At 44.8% G+C, this 10,393-nt stretch overlaps 1 protein-coding gene across 1 annotated transcript in view; it reads left to right on the top strand.

The window, feature by feature from the left end:
• Positions 1-8,081: 8,081 nt before the first annotated feature.
• The window catches only part of VWA8 (von Willebrand factor A domain containing 8), a 429,880-nt gene continuing 427,568 nt past the window's right edge, over positions 8,082-10,393 (top strand). Inside the window, exon 1 of the mRNA XM_058276628.2 lies at positions 8,082-8,381. Coding sequence (XP_058132611.1) covers positions 8,213-8,381 — 169 coding nt within the window. The 5' untranslated portion in view covers positions 8,082-8,212. The remainder of the gene's footprint in view (positions 8,382-10,393) is intronic.

The following is a 10,393-nucleotide window of genomic DNA, read 5'->3' as shown; positions in this document are numbered from 1 at the left end:
TTAGATATGCCCTCCATGATTTCCGATGAGAAATTTTATTGAGGCTTATATGTGACATGTTGCTTCTCTCTTGCAGCTTTCAGAATTCTTTCTGTATCTTTGGTATTTGACAGTTTGATTATAGAATGCCATGGTGTGAATCTACTTGGATTTATCCTGTTTGAAGTTTGTTGAGCATCTTAGGTGCGCACATTCATGTTTTTCATTAAAGTTAGGAAATTTTCAGCCCTCATTTCTTTGAATTTTGTCTCTGCCCCTTTCTCTCTTTCTTATTCTCCTGGGACTCTCACACTTGATGGTGTCCCACAGATTCTTCAGCCTCTGTTTACGTTCCTCATTCTTTTTTCTTTCTGCCCCTCAGACTGAATGATTTCAATGATCTTATCTTCAAGTTCTCTGATTTCTTCTGCTACCTTGAGTCTTCTGTAGAACCCCTCTCCGAACTTTTAAATTAGTGTTATTATGGTCTTCAGCTTTGTTTGGTGCCATTCCATTATTTTCAACTTTCTCTTGATATTCTTTTAGTGAAAGCTATAATTTTCCTGATTTCCTTTAGTTCTTTAACCATGTTTACTGTTAGCTCTTTGAGCATATTTTGGAGCATTTTTTGAAAAACTTTGTCTGGTATATCAGGTCTGGTCATCCTCACTGATGGTTTCTACTGCTTTAATCTTCTCTGCCTGGGCCTTTGCTTCCTATTTCTTTGTATGTTTTGTAATCTTTTGTTCAAACCTGAACATTTTGATGTTTCAATGTGTTATCACTGGAATTTAGACTCTGGGGCATTTGTTCCTTAAACTTGAATTCACCCAGCATTAAGGCAGAGTTTTCCTTAAATAAAGAAGCTAACAAAAAAAGAGAAGAAGGGAAAATCGAAAACGCCTTTCCCAGTCTTTACAGTTTGTGTAAATGCTCTCCTTCAGGGTTATCTGTACAATGAGTAAAGAGAAAACCTTCAGGCCAAAGTTTAGGGGCCTCCTTGACCCTTTCTGTGTGTACATCTTGTCTTAGGTGTGCCCGTATGGCCCTAAGAATTCCTATGTACATGGTTCTGAATGTCCTGAAGAACCTACAGCCAGCAATCCCTTGCCCCAGGAGGTACGACCTAACTGCTTTCCCACAGCCTTCTGCTGGAAAGCTCTGTGACTTGCCTTCCGAGCAGGGCAAGTTCTGGGATGGTGATTCCCTCAGGCTACCACCAGGCAGGTCCGGCCAGACACAGTGTTAAATGTGTGCGCCAAGATTACTCTACTCACTTGAACTGGGACCAGGAATCACAGTGAGAGAGTGGGCTGGCTCTGTGCCAAGCAGCCGAGGGGCAGGGGAGGGGCCGGGGAGGGGCCAGGGAGGGGCCAGGAGAACCTACCACTTATTTTTTTATTTTTTATTTTATTGACTTTGTAATAATATTACATTAAAAATATATATGTGAGGTCCCATTCATCCCCACCCCCCCACCCCACCTCTCCCCCCCCCCCCCAGCAAAACTCCCTCCCATCATCATGACACATCCATTGGATTTGGTAAGTACATCTTTGGGCACCTCTGCACCTCATAGTCAGTGGTCCACATCATGGCCCATACTCTCCCCCATTCCATCCAGTGGGCCCTGTGAGGATATACAATGACCGGTGATTGCCTCTGAAGCACCATCCAGGGCAGCTCCATGTCCCAAAGACGCCTCCACCTCTCATCTCTTCCTGCCTTTCCCCATACCCATCAGCCACCATGTCCACTTTTCCCAATCCAATGCCACCTCTTCTATGTGGACATTGGATTGGTTGTGTCCATTGTACCTCTATGTCAAGAGGAGGCTCAGATTCCACATGGATGCTGGATGCAATCCTCCCACTTTCAGTTGTAATCACTCTAGGCTCCATGGTGTGGTGGTTGTCCTTCTTCAACTCCATCTTAGCTGAGTGTGGTAAGTCCAATAAAACAGATTGTAGGTGCTGGAGTCTGTTGAGGCTCAGGACCTGGCTATCACATTGTCAGTCCAGAGATTCAAATCCCCTAAATATATCTTAAACCCCAACATTAACTGCACCTTCAGCACATTAGCATGAAAGTCTTATGGAGGGAGATCCCATCTGAGTCCAGATTCATCACACATAAACACCATTTCCAAAGAGGGGCCATCTGCCCTGGTAGTTAACCCCATCGGCCATGACCATAACTCCCATGGGTCTCTTTAGCCCTCAAAGGAACCAATATCTGGGGGTTGTATCTGCTTTATCTGTCTCTCTGACTCTGCTCAGTTGTGCATAAGGGCAATCCTTCTGCCAGCCTCCAGACTCTTTTTTAGAAACTCGTAGCCATATAAACTCATTTCTCCTTTCCATTTCCCCCTTACTTTAGGTCAAACAGCATTTTAAAGTCATGTTATTTTATGTAGACAGGGATATTCTGCTGATCCGCATTGAACCTTCCGTATAAGGTCATTTTCCAGTTGCATCATCAGTTGGTAGTTGATAGTGGTCCCTCGGTGTAGCACTTTTCTCGATTTGGTGCTTGCCCTGCTACTGCAGACCTTTAACTATTTTTTTTGGAGATCTGAGAAAGATGCTTTTGCCAATTCTTGCAGGTTGTTCAAAATTCTGGGCTGGTTGTTCAAAGCTTCTCTCTCTCCCATCTTGATCCAGCATATCTATTTTTTAAAAGTTGTCATAAATAATGATTTTTCATTTAAAATTGCATTAAGGGTGGCGGACTTGGCCCAGTGGTTAGGGCGTCTGTCTACCACATGGGAGATCCATGGTTCAAACCCCGGGCCTCCTTGACCCGTGTGGAGCTGGCCCATGTGCAGTGCTGATGCGCGCAAGAAGTGCCGTGCCACGCAGGGGTGTGCCCAGCATAGGCGAGCCCCACGAGCAAGGAGTGCGCCCCGTAAGGAGAGCTGCCCAGTGCGAAAGAAAGTGCAGCCTGCCCAGAAATGGTGCCCCACACACGGAGAGCTGACACAACAAGATGACTCAACAAAAAGAAACACAGATTCCTGTGCCGCTGACAACAACAGAAAAGGACAAAGAAGTCGCAGCAAATAAACACAGAGAACAGACAACCGGGGTTGGGGAGGGGAAAGGGAGAGAAATAAATAAATAAATCTTTTTTAAAAATTGCATTAAGATCAGCAAATGTGTTCTATAAGCTTTTTTATATTTGTTGAAACTTGCTTTATGGCTTTTAAGTTGATCCATTTTTAATATTTTGTATGTGTTTGCAAATAATGTGTATTCTCCAGTTAATATTTGTTATTTTTAAAATATGATGATCAAGTAAAGCTTATTAGTTGTGCTATTCATATATCCTATATATTTGCTAAGTCCTCCATAAATTAAATTTTTGGCTTTCTTATTGTTTCAGAACAAGCAAATAATGTATACTCAGGACTAAATCTCATTTGAGTTTGGGGCAGAAGACATAAATTCTTAAAGGGAAAATTTTTTTTTCTATCTAGAATCAAGCAGAGACATGATTTCTTGCTCTCTGCTGTATTTTTCCCACCCTAGACAAATGTATAGCTAAGTGTATAGCTTCTTTTAAGTCCTGATATTATTCTGGGGTTTCAATCCACCTCCCTGCCCTGTTTGTGCCCCTGCAACCTGTGGGTACCCAGGGTAGTGGACGTTCCTGGGGCATCCAGCAGCTTCTGTGAGTCTCAGCCTTCCCAGACAAGGGTCTTAGAGACTTTCTGCCACTTTCTTATAAACTTACAGTTCATTTTAAGTGGTGTTTTAAAGAATATTTTATTCAGCATTATTAGGTGTCTTGTAGTGGGAAGGTTTTAGGATGTGGAAACCCTGCTAGTGTAGCCTTTCTTACCTTACGCTCGCTCTTTCTCATTTACTTAACTTTTCATATTCTTTTCTTGATTTCTCTTGTTTCATAAAGGCTAGGTCTCACATCCTTCTTGAAAATGGTCTTGTTTCTTTGCCTGCTTGTTGCAATAAATTTTCAGTGGGTCACTTGCCCCCTGAATTGATAGGATATTTCATTTTCTTGGTTCCACATTATTTTTTTTTTATAGACTCCATTTCCGCCCTTTTAATTAACTCTTGAATATAGACTTATCTATCCAGACATGGTGTTTGCCAGCAGGCAGACTGGTCAAATTGTCTTTGGCCTTCTATTCTGCTCAGTTGGGTGCTGGTTAAGTTCCAGGAGCTTTGTCTCTCATATTTCTGCTGAACTTAGAGAAGATATTTTCACATCCTATCGCATCTTCCTACCATACTTGGAAAAATGGAGTTCAAGAAAAACTGTAGCTGCACATCTTCCAGGCTGCTTTGCCTGCTGATGCCTTTGTCTAAAAGCATTTCTTGCTGTAAAGGGGCCATTATCTCTTCTCTTCCTTCCTCTTTTCTCCAATTTCCTGCTCCCTTGTTGTTGCTTCTGGATGGAGGCTTGATTACAAATTGTTTTCAGAGTTACCAAAGGGGATGCAGAGGTGGAAGAACCTTTGCAGCAAAACGGAGCAACAGAGATGACTGTTACCCAGATTTTAACTGGATTGTGTGAAGTGTAGGATTCTTGTGACTTTTGCTAAAATGCATGGGGCAGGGGGGGTGCTTTTCAGACCTACTGACCCAGAATCTCAAGGTGGGTGGTAGTGATGGAATGAATGAAGCCTGGGAATTTGCATTTTATTGAGTTTTCCAAATGATTAGGATATGTTCACTATTATCTGGAAAACACTCGTATAGACCTTTGATTTCTCAACTACAATAGACAGTAAGGAGGAATCATGCAGCTGCCCTTTTCAATTGGACATATCATGGTTGGATTATTCATACGTTTTTTCATTCAATTACATTGGTATGGTAGGTCAAAAATAGTCTTTCTAGACTCCAGAAATAGCTTAACAATCAGTCCCAGTTACTGGTCTGTGTGTGTGTGTGTGTGTTTAAGTATGTGAACAGTTATTTTAGAGATTTTGAGAGAAGTTATATGGAGGTTGTGATGGATATCTTTTATTTATTTATTTACATATTTTTTATCCCCCCTGCAGCTCTTTTTGCTTGCTGTCTGCTTTCTGTGTCCATTCACCGTGCATTCTTCTGTGTCTGTATTTTAATTTATTTATCCCCCCCCCCTTGCTGCTTGTTTGCTGTCTGCACTCTGTGTTCATTTGCTGTGTGTTTTTCTGTGTTTTTGCTTGTCTCCCTTTTTGTTGGTTCACCTTGCAGAGTCGGCTCTCCGCAGTGTGTGGGCGAGCCTGCCTGCACAAGGAGGCCCCGGGACGCGAACCCAGGGCCTCCCCTATGGTAGACGGGAGCCCAACTGATTGAGCCACAGCCGCTTCCCTGTGATGGATATCTTTTCAAACCAATCCAAACATATTTGGTTTATCTTTTAATTGACTGCCAAGATCTATTCTATAGCACTCAACCTCATTTCCATTGGCAAGGGTGTGGCAGAGACTCAAGCAGAGGCTATTTTTCCTGCTACATAGCTAGAACACTCAATTCCTAGTGTATAAAACTTGATCAAAACATCTAGTCACTACCAAATATGCCTGTAAGATGAAGCCCAAGCTCTTTATCCAGGCATTCTAGAGTCGCCTCCACTCTATAATCTTTTTCCTCCCTCTCTGAAAATAGCGTCTACTACTCTCAAAAGATTACTTCTCCCACCAGGTGAGTTGCACTGCCCCCATAAATTAGCCAGTCTTGTTAGGGCCCCATGCATCTACTCATGCTCTATACCTGTCTTCTTTGTTTCTCTGAATCTAAACTATCATTCAAAGTAAAGCTCAGGTGCTACTCCCTCTCTCACTCCAATCCATCCTTCACATTGCAGATTTGTCACTCTAAAAAATCTTTACCATCTTCCCATTTCCTAGCAGTTAATGTGCAAACTCTTTTCCCTGGCATACAACTTGGGCCCAATTTCTCTTTCTGGTTTTATCTCCACAAACTATTTTATGTACTTGACCACCAGACACTATGATTCCCTTTCTTATTCTCAGTCTTGCCATGTGTTGTTAGCTCTCTATAGCTTTGTAAATGTTCTTTCCTCTACCAGATATGACCTGCCCTTACTTTACCCTGTCAAAATCTTGTATATCATTCAAGAACCGTTTCAAACATCACCTCTCTGAAGCCTCCCTGAGCTCTCCCAGGTGTAGTGCCCCTTCCCAGAGTACCCTGAACCTAAAGCTGCACACATGACTTACTGTATTGTAATTCTTTATTTATACGTTTGTCTTCTATTCTTGATGTGAGCTCACTGCTTTACAGTACCTAGCAGGACAGTATTTATACAAAAGTTGTTCAGTAAGGGTCTGTTGAATGACTGAAGGTCTAACGTGCCTTTTTTTTTTTTTTTTTTTTAAAGATTTATTTATTTATTTAATTCCCCCCCTCCCCTGGTTGTCTGTTCTTGGTGTCTATTTGCTGCGTCTTGTTTCTTTGTCCACTTCTGTTGTCGTCAGCGGCACGGGAAGTGTGGGCGGCGCCATTCCTGGGCAGGCTGCTCTTTCTTTTCACGCTGGGGGGCTTTCCTCACGGGCGCACTCCTTGCGCGTGGGGCTCCCCCATGCAAGGGACACCCTTGCGTGGCAAGGCACTCCTTGCGCGCATCAGCACTGCGCATGGCCAGCTCCACACGGGTCAAGGAGGCCCGGGGTTTGAACCGTGGACCTCCCATGTGGTAGACGGACGCCCTAACCACTGGGCCAAAGTCCGTTTCCCTAACGTGCCTTGATCTCCCTATTTTCTTAACTGCAAGGGCTCTTAGTGCTTACAGCAGTCATTTTGCTTCACTGGCTTAGATTGTTCTACTCTTTGAAGTTGTGCTGGGTTCCAGAGAAAATAAATGGAAGTTCCCTGACCGACTTACTTAATTTTCAGCTCAGCTTCGTCATTGGTAAAATGAGGGATAATAACTGCACCTCAATCAAAGCATTGTTCTATGAAATGAGATAATGCTTTGAAGTGCTTAACACAATGCTGGGCACAGAGTTCGTGCTCAAATGGGAAAAGCACTTTAAAAGTTCTTACATCCTACATTTGTGTTATTTCCCCCTAATGGACTCAAAGAGTTCCTGTGGCAATTAAAGGAGAAAATATATATGAAATCCTGTTGTAATGCCATATGCAAATTTTTTTTTGGTCTTCATTGTCTCCTCAAGTAGGTTAGAAGTCTAAATCTCTAAAGTCCAAGGCCGTTAGCAACATAACACTGCTTAGCCTGCCTTCTGTCTTCTAGCCTTCTGTCCTACCACTTTCTTCTCAGCACTTACCACTGGGATGTGTGCATGGAAGGTAATCAATATGTATTGAAGACTGGGGCTGTTCTAGAATCAGAAAGGCCCCAGATAAGCCAAAAGTGAGGCCTTCTGCATTCATTTTACCCCATATTTGTTTTGTGTAATTTGATTCAACCTTTTTGCCTTGTCAATTTACTCCTGACATTTTGGAGATGCCTCTAATAATTTTAAGCTTAGTTCCTGCTTGTGGAATGTATGAAAGGCAGGCCCCCTTAGGCAGTGCCCTCCTTTCTTCTCTTGTTGAAAAGATAAACTGTGTGCTTGCATGGCAGAATAACGGCGAAAGTGGTCGATTTGGGTCCTTTCTGCTATTTTGGTATTTTCTACATATGAGAGGAGCTGAGTTTTTCATTTAGAATTTAGAAAGTGGTAACAAAACATGTAGGGTAAGAAAAAGGGCAAAGGGCAAGGCTTTCAAGTACTTTATGCTAACACTGGTACTGTCACAGTGAATCAAGATGGGTGAAAACTCGGCACCCAGGGCAAGCCCACTCTAAAATGGGCCATTAACCAAGAAACGAAGGCTGAGCACAACTTTTTGCGCATCCAGAGTGCACTGAGGTATCAGCCGAATCACATCGACAGTGCCCCTAAAACCCTGCAGAACTGGCTGAACTGTAGCATGTATGGACTGTAGGGCACGAGTGGAGACGAGCCGGGGGCAGCCGGGCGCGCGGGGAGGGGGAGGAGGCAGGCGAGGGGCAGCCGCTCCCGCCCCGGAGGCCCCGGTCCCTCGACCGGCGCTCGGCGGGTCCCGGGTCGCCGCGGGCCGGGCGGGTCCCCCGTCAGGCCGGGCCGAGAAGGCAGGGCCCGCCGCGCCGGGGGAAGGAGTTTCCGGCGGACCCGGCGCGGCGCCGCTTCCTGTCCCCCGGGGCGCGCCGTCTCACGCTGCCCGGCCGGGACGCCGTTCGGTCCGGCACCTTCTCGCCGCGGCGCGGCCCCATGCAGTCCCGGCTCCTGCTCCTCGGGGCGCCCGGCGGCCCCGGCGGCCAGTCCGCGCGCCGCGTGCGGCTGCTCCTGCAGCAGGTGGTGCGGGGCAGGCCGGGCGGCGACCGGCTGCGGCCGGAGGTTAGGCTGCTGCACTCCGGGGCGGGGGCCGACGCGCCTTCAGGTAACCCCCGGCGCCCCGCGGCCCTCCCGCCGCCCCTCCTGCCGCGCCGTACCGGGAGCCCGGAGATCGAGGTTCTAGTCCCAACCTCGCCGCCGAGCGAACTGCTGTGTTACGCGGGGGAAGGCGCTTGCACTCTCTGGGCTTCCAAGTTCTCATTCTGTTAGCCGAGGGGCCCGACTAGGGTCTCTCTGACGACCTGGAATAGTGCTTTCTCCTACGGCAGTGAGGACAGCTGCTGTAAAACCCCGAATCCTGACTTAGATTTTAATTTTAGTACGTGTCGAGCTTAATGCAGCAATCCTCAGGAGTTGAAAGCAGGGCTTGACTTTGCTCCTTGAGTCCCTTGAGCCGGAAGCCGTCCCTTGCCCTGTGCCAGCCCGAACTGTGAAAGCTTAAAGTGTGCACTCGCCAAAACCCCCAGTTCACAGTGTTGTAGGTGCATCCATGAGTCTTTCCAAATTTTACAGATTTCTCTCTTCTCAGGTTCCCGTATTCGTAGAGCTGGAAGTCATGGCCAACTTTATTCAAAACCCTTCGCTCTACAGCTGAGGAACTTGAGATCCAGTGGGGAAAAGTGACCTGCTGGAGTGCACTCCTAACTAGCGACCACACTAAAATCATGTCCTCTGGTTTCTAAGTTCAGTAGTTTTTGACTGTGACTGAGCTGGCTTTAGGGCCCTTTCTGTTGTGTGTTGGGGTTAGGGCACGCGTGCTGATGAAGGGAAGAGGTCTGTGTTGTTGCTCTTGAATGGTAAGGGGTCTAGGCAAGAGTTTGTCAGTGTCGTTTTTTAGGATAGTGGAGGTTTTCACTGTGTAATTGCAGATTTCATTGTCATCGTCCCGCCCCTCCCCCTGTCCCCCGCCCCCACAGTCCCTGGTCCAATCATTCCTTGTCAAAAAATTAGTATATTCATAAGTCCTGGGCATTTAATATCGTTCATGCAACACTTTTTTTTCTAATATAGAGCTGTGATTTCAAATGTTGCCCCTTACTCGATTATTGTGACTTCCAGAGTATGTTTGTCTTTTGCTTTAATTCTTTCTGTTTTTTGTTTGCTTGTTCCTCTATCCCAGAAGGCAGAGGTTAAGGGTGACAGTATGGTGATCTGTAATTTGGGCTCTGGAGTTTCGCTCTTTGGGTTAGAGTCCACTTCTGCACTCTAGCTATGTGGACTTGGGGGTAGGTTACTTAACTTTGTGTCCCAGTTTTCTCCACTGTAGTATGGGGATAGGAAGAGTAATTATCTTATAGGGTGTTGTAAGGATTTAGTTAATACAGTCCCTGGCACATGTTAATGTTCAATAAAAGCTGGCTTCTTTATTATTGCTTTTAAGTATGTCAATTTATGTGTGAGTTAGTTTGGGTTTAGAAGAAATGAAGTCTTCCTTTTAGGTTCAGATCTGTCAGAACTATCTGAATAGACAGATGGAGCAGAGTTAATTGATGTGAACTTCTTTAAAAATAAAAATTTTTCTTTGTACATCAATAATAGATGTTAATTATGAAAACATTAGAAATGCTGGTGGGTGTGAATTTTTAAAGTCTCTACTGTATAGACATTGGTAATTAGTTGTAAATCAAAGTTTGCATTAAGGCCAGCAAGTCAAATAGGCTTTGCTTCATATGTTAGTTATGGATACATTCAGACAACATTTTAACTTCTTAGACTCAAATCATTGACTCGGGCAGGATCAGATCACAAGGAATAAATGCTTAATCCTATCTGCCTTGTGACTGCAAAGATATGCAGGTATGAGGATAGTGAATGAATGCAGTTGGAAACTTAGCCTGAGAACTGGATTCAAATAAGAATGGCTAGGAGCCAGGAAACAGAAAACAAGCTCTTGGGTTGCCTGTCAAGGTTGGAATGGTCCATTTTGAACTAGAGGTCATACACAGACAATTGTAAAACCATAAGTAGCAGTAAGCTGTAATGGATTATAGCTTATGTTGGAAAAATGCTCTTAGCTGTACTTACACATGTGACCAATACTCATTCTCTTCTTTCTGC

Source organism: Dasypus novemcinctus, chromosome 15 (genome assembly GCF_030445035.2).
Source record: "Dasypus novemcinctus isolate mDasNov1 chromosome 15, mDasNov1.1.hap2, whole genome shotgun sequence".
Lineage (NCBI taxonomy): Eukaryota > Metazoa > Chordata > Mammalia > Cingulata > Dasypodidae > Dasypus > Dasypus novemcinctus.
The sequence above is the reverse complement of the archived record's forward strand: the minus strand, read 5'-3'. Positions and strand labels throughout refer to the sequence as shown.